We start from the raw sequence: 19367 nt of genomic DNA, 5'->3' as shown, positions 1-19367 counted from the left end.
CTCCATTTAGAGCTCTTAAATTAGAGGTATGTATCATCATTACTCTATTGTAAGTCAAAATAACATGTTATTAGGCCTGTTTGGTAGAGCTTATAAGCTGTTTATTTCAACTTTTAGCTTAATTTAAGCTAAAATATTATGTTTGGTGCAACTTAAGTTAACCAACTTATAGCTTAAATTAAATTATTTCTCAGCTTATCTCAAAAGCTGATCAGGGATGCTTAAATTTTTTACTTAAACACGCAGCTGGTGTAGAGGGGCTAAAATCACTTAAATACCCTCATCAATACACAAATATTAATATTAATTAATATTAATATTAATTAAAAAATAAAAAATTGTATATTTTTGAAGAAAAAGAAAAAAATCAATATTAATTGGTATTAATTATTAATAAATTAATATTGTATACTTTTGTAATGAATTAATTATTAATTGACACTAATTAATAACAATTGTTGATTATTAATATTAATTGATACTAATAAAAATTAAATATAAATATTAATTTATACTAATTAATAATTCAGCATTAATTGAGACTAATTAAGCCATTAATTGATACGAATTAATAATTTTGGTATTAATTGATACCAATTAAGCAATTAATTAATACTAATTAATTTATAATGAAAAATAATTGTGACAATAATACTTCCATTCATTTTTAGCAAATGTATCAATTTTTATATTAATTGATACTAATTAATACTAATTATATTAAGTTTTATTAATAAAAATTAAAACTAAAAAAAAATGACAAAATAATCATTATTATATCATATAAGGGTAGAAAGGACAATTATATAATAAAAGCTATCTTACAGCTTATTAACCAAATACTACTCTGCTGCTTAAATCCATAATCCCACGGCTGCACCAAACAGGTTAACAGCTTATATTCACAGCTATAAGCCATAATCTGTTAACTTATAATCTATAATCACTTTTTCACAGCTCTACCAAACGGGCCATTGTAAGACAGAGTAACATGTTACTGTTAAATAAAATAGGAGTAATGGCATGTTATTCTGATTCACAATAACATGTTACTATGACAATATTGTCCAAGAAAAAAAAAAGAAAATACTTTACTTTGTCCTTGTTCAATTATGTATCTCCTCCTTAAGGGGTCTATGAAGCAAAATAAATTAGGTTGCCCTTTTCACCAAACAAAAGTCCAATGAAGAGGTTTTGACTAAATTTTCCTTATAAAAAAAAAATTAGGTTTTACACTCAACAACAGCACAGGGAAAAAAATTCAAATTGCAGAAACAATAATAGTTGTTTCCACCATCTCCTTGTGAAATGATCGAATTGGCATCAGGGAAATTCACGCAACAACGATCACAAAGCACCGGAAAAAGAAAGGGGGGGAAAAGAAAAAAGGTTATATTATCTAGTTATGCAATCCCATTTGTATTTTGAAATTATCCTTGCAAAAATCAATCTAAAACAAAAAGATTTCCATAGGAAACCAGGTTACACAAGATAATGCCCCCGACCTTGCAAAACAATGCACAACCTTAAAAAAGCGGTAGACTCGCTGGGAATCAAACATGCATCCATTGCCGCTCGTATGACACCAAATGACCCCATCCAATCTGATCAAGCAACGACAGCTTCAATTCATATAGCTTCTTCTTCGGAGCCTCACCATCCACTTGAATCATGTCATTTAATGCCTAACAAATTTAACAATCAATCAGTTATATTCTTTCTTTCTTTTTCTTTCTTTTTTTGGTAAGTTCAGCTGACTCAGAACTTAGGTCTCTTTATTGGAGAAATGCAGCCTAGACCACTGGGATGTTCCTCAGGGGGTCTAAAAGAAATTGAGTGCCTATGTGCCCCTGCCCTAGATAATAACAACCAACAATATATCTTCCGTTTTTTAACAGAAGCAAATCATTTTTACAAAGGGGCCAAAAATAAAAATAAAAATAAAAACACTTTAAACAAACTTGAACGAAAATTTGAGGGAACGATAACATGCTTGGAAAGTTTATGAGCAAAGACAGCTTGTTTGATGTTTGTACTAAACAAAAACACGACTTCTTAAATGAATTTGCCTAACAAATTCTAAGACTAAAACAGGCCATGGACAACATATCCAGACTTATCAGAAGTCAAGAATGTCAGAGATAAACCAAATGAATCACAAAATGAAGTCCTCTATATCTTCAAAATGCCTAATTGATCCAAAGAAGTTAGTTCACTGAACCAACCTCATCTTATTCGACACGTAAAAACATACAAATAAAAATTGAAAGAAAAAAAGTAGAAAAAAAAGAAAAAGCCTGATATTCCCACACCTCTACCGGCCTATTGAGTACAAGTACAAAGGATGATTAATTGGCAAAAGCATAATTAACGGAATACCTTAAGCGCAGTTCCAAGCCTTCCACAACGTCGCTCACGTATCACTAATAGAGTGGCATACTTCAAAGATTTCACATCCACCCATTTCTTTAGTTCTTTGAAGTTTTCTTCAAACAAATCTGGCAGGGCATTGGACTATGGAACAGATTTATCATTAGTCCTATCCAGCACATTTCACCTTCAGTTGAAGCCAAGGCTGATGCCTCTTCACCCTGCTATGATCATAACATAAATAAATTTATCATCACTGACGACAAGGTAACCACGATAAAATCCATAACTATTTACTGCAGAACTGATTCAGATGATTGGCAAGCAAAAGAGGACAGAATCGCAAGGCAGAAGAGCAAAGCATTTCATCTACACCTCTCGTATGGCAGAAAAGAAGCAATACAAGTACAATAAACATTTTAAGTCGTACTTGTTTGAGTTGTCTGTCAAAAGTGTCCCTGCACCTACGTAGCACACTAACATTGGGACAAGGCAAATCATAAAAAAACTAGGACACTGAAGGCACAGCGATACATATCGTGGAGAGTGGATGAAGTGGTCTCTCTGGGAAGATAGCGGGCACTTGGACACATAAGAAATGCTGTTTTAAGTATCCAAACCTATGAAATTTATTTTCAAATTAAGACACATCCAAGAAGTTTTGGGAATGTTTCTACGGGTGTTGACGTGTATCCAACATCGACCAGCTCCTCCTTACAAGAGTCTATTCTACCTAGTCTAGCAAACCGAGGCATTTGGTATCTTTGGATTATATTTAATACCTGAATAAAAACTGCTTTCGATCTATGCATATGCATCACCAATTTCTTTCTGTTTCCTTACAATCCATCTTACAGGACAAACAATTTGCATCAGACACCAGTCATACAGCTTAAACAGACTTGAAACTGAGGGTTAAAATGAACATGAATTTTTTATTTTTATTTTTTTTATATCAGCACAAGGAGCATGAAATTTAAACAAGATAAATGATCTCACAGCATCCAGCCCTGTCACAACCAGCCACTGTCCTAAATAGTAGGGACTCCAGGTCTTGGATTGGTTACCATCTGTCTTTATGTCCGTGACATCTTTCCATTCATTTAGAGGCCCAATGGCTCCTAAAGACAAGGATAGGACCATAAAACCACCATTTCTTCTACGCAGAATTTAAAAAGCGAACACTAGACATTACACTACGAAATAAATCTTTACCTTCAAGGATTCAATCTCTGCCATAGCTAATCCTTTTTGGTAAAGAGCTTCCGCTAATTGGTCACGTGCCGTCTCCATCTTCTTCTTAACTTTCTGTTAATAACAGAGAAAAAAGTAATGTAAGCTTCCATTACTTTATAATATGAACCAGTCAGGCAAACAACAAAACAAACTCAGAGGGAGAACATCTGCAAGTGCCTCACTCCACAGCTAGATGTCAGTTCATTACATGTTTTAATTGGCAGCACTCAAAAGTTTGAAACCATAATTATAGAGAACTAAGATCTTGCCTTCCTTGTACCATACCATAGAAAAGAAGATAATGCCTCAGTAGTTCAGTTTCCTCAGGATTTTGAGTGAGAAGAAAGACACTGGAAACATAGATACAAACCTCAGCCCCCTCATCTTCTGGATCACTTTTGAAAGAAAAGTACTTCGCTAATTCATCTGTGTCAACACTATCAATCACCTCATCTGCCGCATCTATAATCTGCAAGTAGCACTTCGTAAGAACAACCAAGTGGAATAGTAAATAATAATATTATTATTATAATACTACTAATAAAAATAGTAAAAAGATAGAACTAAATATTTTAATTTTTTGCAGGGATAATAACGGTACTATCATCAATTATATACATTGCAGATTTAGAATAAGCATGCAAGCAATATAAGCAAATCATTTTTTTTTTTAAACAGTTCAATTTTCTGTAAGGATGTGCTTGGATCTTCAATGTGTACGAATTTGTGGGGGGAAAAGAAGAGGGAGGGAAATCCCTACGAAAATCAAAGATTTCAAACACAGGCTAAAGGATAAGTTATAATACAACAGATCCCCCCTAATTATTACTTTTCCTGTACAATCTGTTCATCATACCATTTTAGGTTTGATTCTAAGTAGGGTGGGGATAGGTGACAAGATGATTAAAAGATTTCAAATAACACCTGATGGAAGAAGACCAAGCTTGGGTGATAACTGTACCTAAAGAGTTCTAGGAGAGAGAGCAGCAGTAAGAAAGATAATAGAGTCAGAAAAGATAGCAAGGGCTGCGAAACCTTTCCCTAGGAGAGAGTTATTAAGATTACCATTACATTCATGATGGTGAAGAAGACCTCCTGATGTATAGAAACACAGCACAGAACAGAGCTTGCCAAGTGGCAGCCTCTGCTGATTCTGACAGTGACGGCCATTACAAGACCTAACCAAAGACTGGAGACAAGGGTAATGGAGTACACTAAATGTGCTCCCAGGTACAGAGGATGTACAAAGCATGACTGCATGCCCTGAGGATAGGGAATCCCATGCACCAGTGAGACGCAACTCTCTCTCTCTCTCTCTCTCTCTCTCTCTCTCTCTCTCTCACACACACACACACACACACACACACAGATTGGCCACCTCCAGGTCAAGGTGTGAGTCTTGAAAAGGGAATACACCATGGAAAACTCTTGGCTCTAACCACCAAGCCATATAAACCCAAAGAGCCCATGAATAGGTGATGCGTTCCGCATCAATAGGTCATGTCATGATTGAGTAGGTTTGGTCACGACCTATGTTACGTGGGTAAGGATCTCAGGTGTACGATGTGTAGATGGACATTCACCCATAAGCATATTTAATAATCAAACTCATATTATGCATAAAATGCTATACGACATCTTGTAAATACATCTTTACCTTAGAAAATAAAAGCAGCATATTAAAAAATATGCATATTTTGTTGTGTTCCCATGTTCTTGGACATGAGAATTAGATGCATCTGGCACTTGAGACACACACCTGCACTTGACACCTATACCCAAATCCATGTAGCATAGGACATAACATGACCTATTGTGAAAGTTCAAAGATAACTTTAATAGTAAATAATGAGCAGTTCATCACAACCTCTTCTGGATGGGACGAAAATTGTTAGGTCTATAAAATGCACAAATCGTAATGCTGGGCATCACAACCATACTGAAGAAACATCCAGCAGCCTTGTAATCTGACACCTTTCTAACTGAGCAGTAGGTTGAATACCACAGGATCACATGGTTCAAGTTCCCAACAGATGAAAATACTACTAAAAACAATTAATTCAAACCCTTCCTTTGTAGAAGTGAGTACATGAAAAATTATAACATAAGATACAGTATTTGCATTAGAAATTACCTCTCCTAAATGGGGAATCTTATCTTCAACATTATTCTGTGATAGCAAACCTTCCAATATTTTAGCAAGCAAGGGAGTGCATTTTGGGTACTCGGACTGCCAACCAACAGATGATACGTGAAGCATTAGTGATTGAAACGGGCAGATGTAAGGCATACGAACCTGTTTTAGTAAATTACAGCTGACCACACCAGAGTTGAACACAGTTCAGAATTTGGAAAGCCAATCAAATCGTAAAATTATCCCAACATAAAGTTTGCTGAGTCAAATCAAACAAAATAAGCACACTTCTATTTCTTGTTTCTTTTCTTCTCTTTTTTTATTTGTTCATTTTAGAAGTTGGGTGGGGGAAGGATTATTGGAGTGGGGTAAAATCTGATGAACATTGAGTCCAAAATCTAAGACAGATGGATAAGTTTTACAATATTTGCAAGAGGTTTATGCATTATCTGTACAAAATATCTCATAATATGAATTCATATCATAATTATATCTAAAAAATATAATAATGAGTTTTACCTTAAGAGAGCTGGACAACTTTTTCCATTCTAAGCACTCTTCAGCGGTGCCTTGTTTAAGGCTTGCAAGAACCTTTATCTTGGCATCCCGAACCTGATTCAAAAAATAAGTTCTAGCATTGACTCCGATATACAATAAACTTCAGTATCAAATGTGCTGGGAACAAACAAGAGCATAGATTAACAGACAGAAAGGACTCAACAAAGAAATCAGTTAATGTGTACTAACACTGGTACAGCAAGCAAGCACTGTAACTTGAACCCATGTCATTCTCTCCAAGGAAATTGCAAGCATTTGCATTTTAAAAGGAAAAAATATCAAGGATTCAAATTTTAAATATGCTATAAATTTGCATTTTTAAATCTACTATGATTTCTTCTAGATCACAATATAACTGTTGAAAGTTCCACTTCAAAGTATGCAGTATTTCATCTGATTTTCTATTTAGGGCTTAACATGTAAGACGATAGAAATATAGGATACTAATAGCAGGGTATTAACAAAAGGTATAGCTGACCAAGGTGGTTCATGTAAAACCTCTAGTGTTGTAATTGTTACATGGTCTTGGGCAAAACTCAATCTCAAAAGCTACCCATTGAGGTGAGGGTGTCCTCACGCTTATATGCTTAACATTAGTTTAGGACTCAGGCGAAGTTGGACTTCACTTCACACCCTCCCTCACTCTCAGCATGCTCACTCAAAAGCACCTAAAGTATGCAGGCCAAGGATATGCAGGCCAAGGACACACACTTTACCCATCCTTGAGTACTCCGGCTCTAATATCATGTTACACGGTCTTGGGTAGAACTCAATCCCAAAAACTAGTTATTGAGGTGAGTGTGTCCTCACACTTATATCCTTAACATTACTTTAGTACTCAAGCGATGTGGGAACAAGTGATTGAAGTCCTACTTAAGATTGTGATTGAAATATGCAACACATTTACAGTTTCTGATTTTGACTTCTGACAGTGTTGAACTCGTAGATAGGATAGGTAATATATATGTTCATCTACTATCTCTTTGAAAACTAAACTATGACTAATTCCATGTGAGCAGTCATGATAGCATAAAAAAGTAAGTCCTCCAAATATGTGCTGATGTAACAAACAAAAACTTCGGCTTCAAGTTGAGCTCTGCTGTACAAAATCAGAAACTAAACTAAAACATTGAGAAGAGAGAACAAGATTTGTGATTCCGCTTTCAGCAAATAAGTGAATTGGTTGAACATACATTTTTTTTTGGGGGGGTCAATTTTGGGACAACGTTAGGGAAGGAAATGAGGCATGCGAGACATTCTTTTGCCATTGACAAAGGTGATGTTTGTCACGGGGAACATACATGTGATGACCCCATTCTGTGTTATAATGCTAATCTTAACTATACCTGTGATTATGTGCTTAATATGATTTATGGGTGTTAGTTGTGTGATTAAATAAGTTTTTGAATTTATATCTGTTCACCGTAGAGAAATCTGTTCTACTATTGGTTATAATTTGAAATTGAGGGTCGTAAAGGCGACAGAAACCAAAATTGATTATACCATTGTGATTAGCATGATTTTTAAAGCATATGGTGAAGTTTGATTAAAAAAACGATTCAGATCAAAATAATTAGATTAAATTAAATAATTGAGCCTTGGTTAATTAGACTAATCCTTAGTTAATTAGCTTAAGCTAATCACCACTATATATATAATTAGTGCTTAGGCTCAAGACATTGAGCTCATTTTCATTACTTGGCTGAATTTATACACCATAGAGAGAGAAAAGTGAGAATTAGAGAGAGAGGGAGCTATTCTTGAAGAATTGAACTCAAGCTTGGGAAATTCAAGAGCTAGATTCAAGAATTAACTAGAATTGAAGGAATTGATGGCTCTAAGTAAGTGATTGAGCTCTAATTCATAAGTTTAAGTTCATAACAATGTGAATCCAAACATAATATATGACTAAGAACAAGAATTAAGTTGACAATGTTGAATTTGAAGTTAATAGATGCATGCATGTAAGAGTTTGCCATAATTTTTGCATATTTGAGCATAAAGTATGTTAATCATGTTAAATTGAGGGTTGATTGACACAAATTATCATGTATTGAAGTCTAATTTTAAGTCTTGAAGCTTACATATGCAAGATATAAAAACATGCGTTGCTTACATGTAGTTCAAAGTTTGAATTTGGTTGAATTTATGAAATTTTGAATCATGGGTTAAAATTAGCTCCAAATATATATATATAATTGAGAATGTTCTTGCATATTTGCGTGAATCATGCATAAATTTGGACCCTTGAATGTGTGTTTGAAGCTCAAAAAAATTCTGGAAATTCTAAAATTCGACTTCACCACTCGAGCGAAGAAGTTACCGCTCGAGCATATAATGCAAGCAACCAATACTTTTGCAGATATTGAAAGGTTGGCTCGAGCGACAAAAGTACTGCTCGAGTGACCACTCACATTTTTTAGCATTGGCTCGAGCGACCAAAATTGAGCTCGAGCGTAAAAATGAAGCATCCAATACTTTTGCAGACCAAGGGGTCGCTCGAGCAAAGTGTCCTATTTCAGGAAATTTTGAAAAGTTGTTTTATGTTCCAATTGATGTTCTCCTTCATTTCTGAGCATTCTTAGGCATACGTTGAGCATTCCAAATGAATTAAAGAACACGAAAGAAGCCTAAGAAATTAAGCAAACTAAAGAACAAATTGAATTGTATTATGACCTAATGTGTTGTGAATTATGTAAGTTTAATTGCAATGACAAATCAAGCATTTGAACACTGTGAGTAATATCTTAGTAAAGATATTTTTGTATATGTATTATTTTCTAAATGTTACCTATGTGGTAAGTTTCCGAACTTATGAATTTATACTATGAATGATTATTCTATCTGTTTGATTCGTAATAGAATCTGTAAAGTAACTGATGTATGAAACAAAATAGGCCCAAAGCCATTAGGTATGTTTGATCAAAAATATGAAATGGGCCTAAGGCCGTTTGGTATATTTGACAAGGATACGGATTAGGCCTAAGGCCATTTGGAATGTTTAACAAGATAAGACTAAATGTCATCTTATATATGAATTGGATTGAAGGTCGTTTTGTATGATTGTTAAATGAACCAAAGGTCGTTTTGAATAAGGAATTGATTGGACCAAAGGTCGTTTTGAATATGACTACGGATATGATCATGATCATGAATATGAATATGCAGATAAATATGAATATAAGAATGTTGGACCCGAGGTCGTTTGGTATTATGATATGAAGGAGCGGTGATCATTTATATATGTCCATTAGACTTGAGGACGGTGTATGAATAAGTATTGGACCCGAAGTCGTTTTGTATAGACGGACCCGAGGTTGTTTTGCATATAATGGACCTGAGGTCGTTTTGTATATAGATATGATGCACTACACCCGAGGTCATTTGATTTGATATTGATCTACAAGTATAGTTTATGGATTTTGATGTACAATGAATGAGAATAGTAGTTCAAATATTTCAATTATAAGTATAATTTATTTATATACGAATCTCATTTATTAGCCTCTTTACTCTGGTATTATTTATGGAGCTTTAAATCACTCCGTATTTATATGTATGTAAGTGAGCAGCGGAATGTCTAACCCCAACCTTAGTGAGATTGTGAAGGTTACCGAGATTTTGGAGTCAGTCAAGGTTGCCTCACGCACGACGCTTTTGTTTTGATTTTCTTTTGCTTACTTTCGATGGTCATGTAAGACTAGGCCTATATATAAACCTTGGTTTTTGGTTTGCTAGTTTCTAAATGCTACTAGACATGTATAATCTTTTATGTTCTATTGGGTTTGAGTTATTACATAAGTGAAAAGTTTTTGTTATGCCATATATGCACAGCTCATTGGACAAAATCTATTATTCTGCTTCCGCTTCTGGCCCGCTATTATTAAATATGACTTGATTTTAGTCTAAGACTGTAGGCAATCTCATGATTACAGGCTGGTTATGATCCTAACCTATGGGGGCGGGTTCGGGGTCGTGACAATACATTTCTTTTTTCTATTTGGTATTCTAAAAGGTAACTCAAACTATGCATCTCTGATTTAAACAAGTGAATTACTAGATAAATATACTCAAGACAGCTAAGAAATGATAAACCCAAAACTTAGCATGAAAGATCCTCCAAGTGCAGCTCTGAGAGGACAACAATCAACAAGAAGTACACATCACACAATTTTTAGCAGGTGAAAACATAAAAAGCCATGTAGTAAACCAAGTAATCAACCGCCCTATCAACAAGCAAATTACAACAGTTGAAACAGGAACTCTTCCAGTGTCTGCACAACAACACAAGCACACATGTCCAGACACAATTGCATGCACAGAGACATTTGTATTACAATCAGGAAGGTTACTTTAGTTTTCATCAAATACCTCTTCTTCTAAGCGTTCCAACACACTTTTTGTGCAAGCCGTGGAACAACCTTTTCCCTTGTCTTCATCAAACTGTGAAAGAGATGTTGCAGAAATAAATTAAAGGAGTACAAACTCAGAATGTACAGCACAAGAACAGACAACAGTCATAGCAAGATAGGTCCTGAGGAATTAAGATAAACAAAAATTTCATGGACAATGACAACCTAGATACAAGGTAGGTATTTGCATTGTAATCTTTAGCTTGGAATTAATGAATTGAGAGTGTTCTAGGCTATGGCCTTGTGTTAGGGTTGTGTCCCTCTCCTTCCCCTTCTGCTTTCATATCTTTCTATTTCCCTCTCTCTTCTACTACATACTGCATCATTTTGGTACCAAAACTCAACTTTGATCTGTCTTTTTGTTTAATCGGCTAGGTTGCCTTCTTCTTGAAACGTCCTAGTTGATCGAACCCAAAAATAAATGAATAAACAAAAATAAAAATAAAAATAAAAAATTCTATCACTAATTGTTGCCATTGACAACTACAAGCCACTTTGCCGTCAACAACCACTCGTCGAAGTATCCTCATACCCTCGTCAAAGTTCCCAAAAGTGTTCCCTTATAGCCTTGCATGTTACCAAACCCTAGGGCTCGATCGAGCACCTTGAGGAAGATGACCCACATTCCCTCTCTCAATTGTCGACCAATCAAGCTATCTAGTTGAGATTCACTCGTATGTAGACATCGTTGTCGTCTTGATCAACCCTCGCCGTCACTCACCATCTCATCGATCACCAACTTCAATCTTTTGAGAAGACAACCAAAATGGTAATTGTTTAACCTGTTACCCAACCCTTCAACCCACAACCCAAAACCTCAAACCCAAGTCTTAGCAAACCATATATTTGGCCGAAACCCAGCACACTAGAATACCATAGAAGCCAGACCAGTCCAAAGTCACACAATAACCAGGCCAGCCCTCTCAGCCCACAATTCATATTAAGTGAAGCTTGACCCGGAATCCACATTAAAACAGGCCAACAACCTCACTAAATTTCAGCCCTAATCATCCTCACAACCTGCAAAACAACACAGCCACACTCACGTACCCATTAAAATAAAATATAAAAAAATCCTTTTACCCCATTAACCATGTTCACCAACGAAAAGATTTACTCAAAATTTGATGCCTTGCATCAAACTGTACAAGGACTTAAGGCCTCCTTGGCACAGACACGATCAACTTTGGATAAGACAAAATCATCTTTTGGATAAATTTTGTTTTAGAAAATACTTCTAAACCTCCTCAGTGTGCTAGTAAGGACCACGTGGAAACTGTTGACCCAGCAGAGAATTTGGAAATCCAAGAAGTTGTTCCCACACATATAATACTCTATCGAAAGAAGAGCCTCTTGAACCTACAAATGAACTCAACTGGTCAGATCCTACTGATTCTCCACTAACTACTTGATCATCATAAATTGATTTGATTGGTATTGAAGAAATCTTGTGTATTTAGAGTTTAGTTGATCTGGTCAACACATTGGGTGCCAAAAGTAGTTGGCATAGGAAGACAACAAAGCAAGTCCCATATTCAAAGTACTTGATTCTTTGGGGTGGATGAGTTCAATACTTAACGGAGAACTCGAGAATGAGTTCTTTTTCTCAATTAGGGAGAATGACGTAGAACATGCATGCATGGAAATTTGTCTTTAGTATTTATTATTTTTTTATTTTTTTTATTTTCTTATTTAATTTTAGTTTAATTAAGAGTCTTATTTTGGTTAGGAGCTTTGTTAATATTTGCTTCCTTTTATTTTAGGATTTAGTTTCCCAACTTGATTGAGTTTTATTAGGAGTCTAGATTATGATTTAGTTTCCTATTTTGATTAGGTTCTCTAGCCTATAAATATTAGGTATTTGCATAGTAATCTTAGCTTGGAATTAATGAATTGAGGGTGTTCTAGGTTGTGGCCTTGTGTTAAGGCTTGTGGCCCTCTTCTTCCAGTATTTCCCTCTCTTTCTTCTACTGCGTACTGCATCACTCGTGCATCATTGTTAAATTAGAGAGAATTTATAAAAGGGTTACAAACTGCATATCAACGAGAATGGGGAAATACAAAGATAGATAGTTTTGTTCAAAAATGGAGCAGATATACAAGAAGCATTTCATGGAGTGCCCACTGATAGTTTTGTTCAAAAATGGTGCAGAATGCAGATATACAAGAAGCATTTCATGGAGCGCCCACTATTCATTCAGTTTCATGAATTAGGGTCAGGCCATTACATGCCTCGATGTATTTATTTATTGATGTAGCATAGGGTGAAGATAATGCTGCCCACAGTTGGGTTGTGGCGGCATTAGGGCTAGTGAAGCTTTTAGGATTGGAGTTCCATAAGATAGAGGATGCTTCCTGGGTTGCTAGATGGGTAACAACTGGGCATGGTTTCCTAATTGTTTGGTTGCCGGATTATAAAAGATTGACTGATTAAAGATTCTGGACAACCACCTTGTAAAATATTGTGGCAGGGAATTGGGGGCCAATGGGTGTAGAAAGGAGATAGACTTAATTTAGATTTCATCTAGTAGGTTTTTGGTGCTGAAATTGAAGCTATTCTAGAGCTGTGAACAATAAAACACAAATGACAATTGTCGAATAAGAAGAAACTGATGTAACACGATTTAGAGTGGTGGATATGTGTTTAGAAGGCTTAGTTTGCCTGTAGGAGTCAGTTTATGACATTTTAAGGTTGTAAATTCAAAGCTTAGTGCTCTAAAATCCCAATTTGGGACTTTCACTCTCTAATGATATCCATTCTCTAATTTTGGTTTCATCAAGAACAATAAGCTAGAAATTCCAACTAGAATTCCTTAAGAATCACCCCCTAACAAAAGTCTGCGTAACACATCACACACATTTAAAAAAAAAAAAATCCCACATTCTCAAAATCCAACTCTCTCTTGAACAGAAATGCTATGTTATAATGTTACTATAATTCTAAAACTAATAAAAATCATATATAAGACCCTAAATACAACTTGCACTGCAACATGTCCCATAAACCCATTCTCCAACCAGCAAATCTAAAAATTACCAAAATTCTTCTAAGATCAAAACTTGACCAACACAAACAAGAATATGCTAGCAGCCAACTAAACTACATAAACATAAAATAAGACTCAAATTATACCAAAATTTGATAAACAAGGTTCCAAATAGAAACCATGCAAAATTTCCAATCTGCCCTTGCCCTTATTTGTCATCTATGTTACATGGACTCAGATATGGGTGTCGGGCGTGGGTATATATCTAGAGGTTGGACACATCAAACTATGAATTTAAGGGTACCGGATTCAGTAAAAAAAAATGCCATATTTTTATAAATTAATGAATTATGTGAGATAAAATGGTGTTATATGTAGCTTACAGTGTCAAAAAGGCATTTATAGCAATTATACAACAATATGTACATATAATAATAGTGTTATATACAATTATATAAGAATTATCTATTGAAAAATATTCAACACATATCACATACCCTTATTCAAATGTCGGGTGTCCAACACAGATATTTAATTTATTTTGAAGAGTCCGTGTAACATAGTTTGTCATTGCATGCTCTGCATCATTTTTTATTTTACCCTTTTACTTTATTGTTATTGTTTGGCTCAATGATAGATACTCATTATTCAAGTTTTCCTTTCCAGTAACTGAATAAGTACAACAGATAAACACAAATACTCAATCTCAATCAAAACCGTACCAAATGAAGGCAAATTGCAGTTCTTTATTCATCAGTGTAAATTACTAAATCATCCTACTGCCCTAACTCAGACTAAAGTTAAAACACTTCAGTTGTATAGCATTGTCTCTAGCATATCATACAAACCTATAATTAGTTAGGAGGACAAATTCAGCAAGTTTCCCCTGCTCAGGATCATCCTCAAGACTGTGTGTCAAGAGCAACCCTCCATAGCTCTCCATCATGCCATACAACAGCATCTATAACAGGCCCCTTCATAGCCCTGAAACATAAAAAGCAAGACAAATTATAGACATAAGAGACACATTAGAGATTCATGCAAAACGAATAAAGCAATCCAAGAAAATTGGAACTGACATCAGCTTGCTTTCGCAGAAAATCAACTTTGTTCTGGAGGTCTTCACGAGCCCGTTTCAAATTAGCATCCTCGACTTTTACATGTTTCTAGAAACAAGCAATTCCAAACAAATCATATACAAGAATAGAATACACGTGCAGGAAACACAAGCATGTTTAGACAAGGTCGTGCCAGTTAACAACATCTTCCAAGTCAGAATGTACGGAAACTTTGCTTTGTATTATACAATATCAGCTGGTGCAAAATTTTGAGCAGCAATGCAGCCAGCAGAAACAATAAGTTATGCATTGGGATCGAATTTGTGTTCCTAAGCCTATAAGGGGGTTGGGGTTCAAAGTTTGGTATTGTTTAATTTGACTCTTTTAGGGTTGTGGCGGTTTGTGAAGGAAAGGGGGCGGTTGTGGAGGAAGGTGGTGGTGGCTAAATATTGTAACAACCCTCACCTTACTCTTGTCATACTTGCATACATTCCTGCATGATCTTGCCTTGTTACGTTAATTGGAAGGATTTGCTTACCTTGTTTGTTTGCATTGCTTGCGTGGTTTTGTTCCTTGTTCGGTGTTTGTGTGGCCGAGGTCATCTTGAGCTTAGTTCGCCTTTGAACCTTTGTACTCAGAACTGTTTTGAGATCTTGGTCAACCCCCACCTTCACCTCGGGCATTTATTGCCGAGATGTCTTGTACTTAGTGAACCTTGTCCGCCGGCAGGTATGGCCTAGGCCAAGATGTGGCACACCCCGGCCAAGGTGTGGCACAGCTTAGTCAAGCGTCGTCCTCCCTAGCCGATGTTTTGTTATCCTGTTGCCGGATCCTTGATTTGAGCCGATGTCATTTATTGCCGATGTGTCTTACCCAGCTTGCTGCATACGCTTTGTCAGAGACTTGTCTTATCAATCAATCACCTTTTTGAGTTGAGCCAACCCGGTAGCGCCACGTGTCCGAACGTGACATTAAGGCAGCCGGCAGGCCTAGAAACAAATCATTTTTTGGTTTCCAATCTTTGTTTTAGAGAGAGAAGCTCTAAAGGGGAGGAAGAGAAGTCCTTGAGTGAGAGCAAGTCTTCCAAGCTTGATCTTCGTGGTTTGACCCGTTTGATTCGAGTTTTGAGGTCCTTGATATTTGCTTTGAGCCTATACCTGAAGAACTAGGTGAGTGGTATTTCTAATAAAACTATGTTACACTTGTTTTTGATGAATCTTGCTTTGTTTTGTTTTGACAAAAGTATTTGCTAAGCATGAATAAATAACCTGTTTTGATGTGTCAAATATAAGCCTTGTTTTGATGTACCTCTTGGAAAGTCCCTTGTGCTGGAGGACTCTAAACTTTCGCAGTACTAAGTATAAAAGGATACGGTCCTTGTTAAATCAGGCTACGGGCCTAAGTAACACAAGTCCCTTGTGCTGGAGGACTCTAAACTTTCACAGTACTAAGTATAAAAGGATACGGTCCTTGTTAAATCGGGCTACGGGCCTAAGTAACGCAAGTCCCTTGTGCTGGAGGACTCTAAACTTTCGCAGTACCATTGAATGATGAATACGGTTCATCCTTTGTTTTGCCGATGTTAGTGAGCACCCCTTGATACTTGAAATGTTCGAATGATGAATACGGTTCATCCTTTGTTTTGCCGATGTTAGTGAGCACCCCTTGATACTTGAAATGTTCGAATGATGAATACGGTTCATCCCTTGTTTTGCCGATAACAGTGAGCAGTCCTTGATACTTGTAAACTTGAATGATGAATACGGTTCATCTCTTGTTTTGCCGATGTCAGTGAGCAGTCCTTGATACTGGTAAGCTTTGAATGATGAATACGGTTCATCCCTTGTTTTGCCGATGTCAGTAAGCATCCCTTGATACTTGAAATGTTTGAATGATGAATACGGTTCATCTCTCGTTTTGCCGATGACAGCGAGCAGTCCTTGATACTTGAAAGCTTTGAATGATGAATACGGTTCATCTCTTGTTTTGCCGAAGACAGTGAGCAGTCCTTGATACTTGAAATGTTTGAATGATGAATACGGTTCATCTCTCGTTTTGCCGATGACAGCGAGCAGTCCTTGATACTTGAAAGCTTTGAATGATGAATACGGTTCATCTCTTGTTTTGCCGATGACAGTGAGCAGTCCTTGATACTTGAAATGTTTGAATGATGAATACGGTTCATCTCTCGTTTTGCCGATGACAGCGAGCAGTCCTTGATACTTGTAAGTTTCGAATGATGAATACGGTTCATCTCTTGTTTTGCCGATGTCAGTGAGCAGTCCTTGATACTTGTAAGCTTGAATGATGAATACGGTTCATCCCTTGTTTTGCCGATGACAGTGAGCAGTCCTTGATACTTGAAATGTTTGAATGATGAATACGGTTCATCTCTCGTTTTGCCGATGACAGCGAGCAGTCCTTGATACTTGAAAGCTTTGAATGATGAATACGGTTCATCTCTTGTTTTGCCGATGACAGTGAGCAGTCCTTGATACTTGAAATGTTTGAATGATGAATACGGTTCATCTCTCGTTTTGCCGATGGCAGCGAGCAGTCCTTGATACTTGTAAGTTTCGAATGATGAATACGGTTCATCCCTCATTTTGCCGATGTCAGTAAGCACCTCTCGATACTTGTGATCTTTGACAGATGAATACGGTTCATCCCATGTCTTGGTAAAGTTTGATGTGTTTGTTTTAAGGACTTCGGCTATATTCATGCAAAAACCTTTATTTCTAGTACCATTCACTGAGTATTTGTACTCACCCCTCTCTATATATATGTAGGTGGTGAGCAGGACGGCGGCGACGCCTAGACTGTTTTGAAAGCTTGTTTTGGATTCGTGCTTATGTCGGCTTTGCTTTTGTATTTACGTCGGCGATGCCTTGCATTGCATGTCGGCAAATCTTGAAAATCATGCTTCTTGACGTGTATTTATTGTATTTTGCGTATGTCGGCTCGAGAAGCCTTTTGATCAAGATGTAACACATATTTTGCTTGCTGTATTCAAGTTGTAAGATGAATGTCATTGCATTTGATCTATGCACAGCTCTTAAGGACGACTTGTATTTTGATTTACTTCTTCCACATTTGTGGGCCCCGTTCATTATTACTCTGATTGTGTTAAGTTTTTGAAAAGTTGGCCTTCGTTAATTACGGATTACTGGCCATCACGGCACCAAACTACTAGGGGCAGTTTGGGGTCGTGACAAGCAAAGGAAAGGGGGCGGTTGTGGAGGAAGGTGGTGGTGGCTAAATATGGTTTGGGTTAGGGGGAGTGGAGTATTGGAGAGGTGAGGCAGAGTCATGGGCGGAGTTTGTGAAAGGGGTTTTGGCTAGGTCGAGAGGAGTTTTGGAAAAGGGTTTGTTTCAGTGTGAGGGTGGGGGTGGGGGATCAAGTTAGGTTCTAGAAAGATAGGTTGTGTGGTGCGGCGTCTTTGGAGGAGTTATTTCCTTTGATATTTCGAATTGCAATTGATCGGGAGGCGACAGTGGCATCTTATGCGCATGTGCAAGGACAGGTGGTGGTTTGGAATGTTGGTTTGAGCCGTGAGCTGCAAGAATGGGAATTGGGTCAAATGATGGAGTTGTTGGGATTCTTGCATGGATTACGGTTTGGAGGGAATGGGGAGGATTCTTTGGTATGGGATTGCCGAAGTCCAAAAGGGTGTTCTCGGTGGCTTCTTTTTATCATTTGCTTGTCGGTGGGGATGTTGTTCCATTCCCGTGGAAGGGTGTTTAGGTGGTGGGATGTCCGTCCAAAGTTGCTTTCTTTGTGTGAACGGCAATATTAGGGCGGATGTTGACCATTGATAATTTGATTCGTTGGGGTCATATTTTAATTAATTGGTGTTGTCTATATTGTGGGAATGCGGAAACGGTGAATCATTTGTTTATTCGTTGTCTGGTTGCTTCATGGCTAGGGCTGCAAATGAACAAAACCATTCGGAACAAGCTCGAGTTCGGCTCAGTAAGAGCTCATTCGAACTCGGTTCGTTAAATTTTGTTTGCGTTCAAGCTCAAGCTCGAGCTCGTTAAATTTTTAATAAACAAGCCCAAACATTCTAAGGCTCGGCTCGTTAGCTGGCTCATTTAATAGTTATTATTTATATATTAAATAATGTAAAAATATGTATAAAAAATAAGATAAATATGGTATTTATATATTTGAAAAATATAAATGTAAATAATAGTTAACTATAAATAGTACATTTATATAATAGTGGCAGTAGATATTATTATTTTGATAAAATATTGACTTTTTTTTTTGTATGTTTATATATATTGTATATATAATTATATAATCAAAATTTCAATTATAATTTTAGTATCATACGCAAGTTCGTGTTTGTTAAAATCTTAATAAACAAGCAAAAACATAGTAAAGCTCGGCTCGGCTCGGCTCAACTCAACTCATTTGCAGCCCTATTCATGGCTATGGATGTCCATCATTATTATTTTTGGTTTGGGTTGGGAGCAGCCAAGTTCAACGGTGGAGGCATTACAAAGTTGGGCTAGGGGTAGGGTTGGGTTGGGTTGGGATAGGATGGGAAGAGGCGTCAGAAGGCGTGGATGCTTGTTGGCCATGGTTTGATGTGGCTGATTTGGT

General features: G+C 36.6%; 1 protein-coding gene across 1 annotated transcript in view; it reads right to left on the bottom strand.

Moving 5' to 3' along the window:
• Positions 1–1376: 1376 nt before the first annotated feature.
• LOC114322439 (uncharacterized) overlaps positions 1377–19367 on the bottom strand; it is a 35610-nt gene continuing 17619 nt past the window's right edge. The window contains exons 6-15 of the mRNA XM_082923456.1: positions 14777–14863; positions 14651–14681; positions 14306–14366; positions 11500–11575; positions 10670–10741; positions 6260–6352; positions 5741–5836; positions 3977–4075; positions 3586–3678; positions 1377–1685 (exon numbers count right to left, since the gene is read on the bottom strand). Of these exons, the coding sequence (XP_082779582.1) occupies positions 1554–1685; positions 3586–3678; positions 3977–4075; positions 5741–5836; positions 6260–6352; positions 10670–10741; positions 11500–11575; positions 14306–14366; positions 14651–14681; positions 14777–14863 (840 nt within the window). The 3' untranslated portion in view covers positions 1377–1553. The remainder of the gene's footprint in view (positions 1686–3585; positions 3679–3976; positions 4076–5740; positions 5837–6259; positions 6353–10669; positions 10742–11499; positions 11576–14305; positions 14367–14650; positions 14682–14776; positions 14864–19367) is intronic.

The sequence above is a fragment of the Camellia sinensis genome, chromosome 4 (assembly GCF_055761805.1).
Source record: "Camellia sinensis isolate YWXY chromosome 4, ASM5576180v1, whole genome shotgun sequence".
In the NCBI taxonomy this organism is placed as follows: Eukaryota; Viridiplantae; Streptophyta; class Magnoliopsida; order Ericales; family Theaceae; genus Camellia; species Camellia sinensis.
Note: the sequence above shows the minus strand (reverse complement) of the source record. Positions and strands in the feature narration are given on the sequence as shown.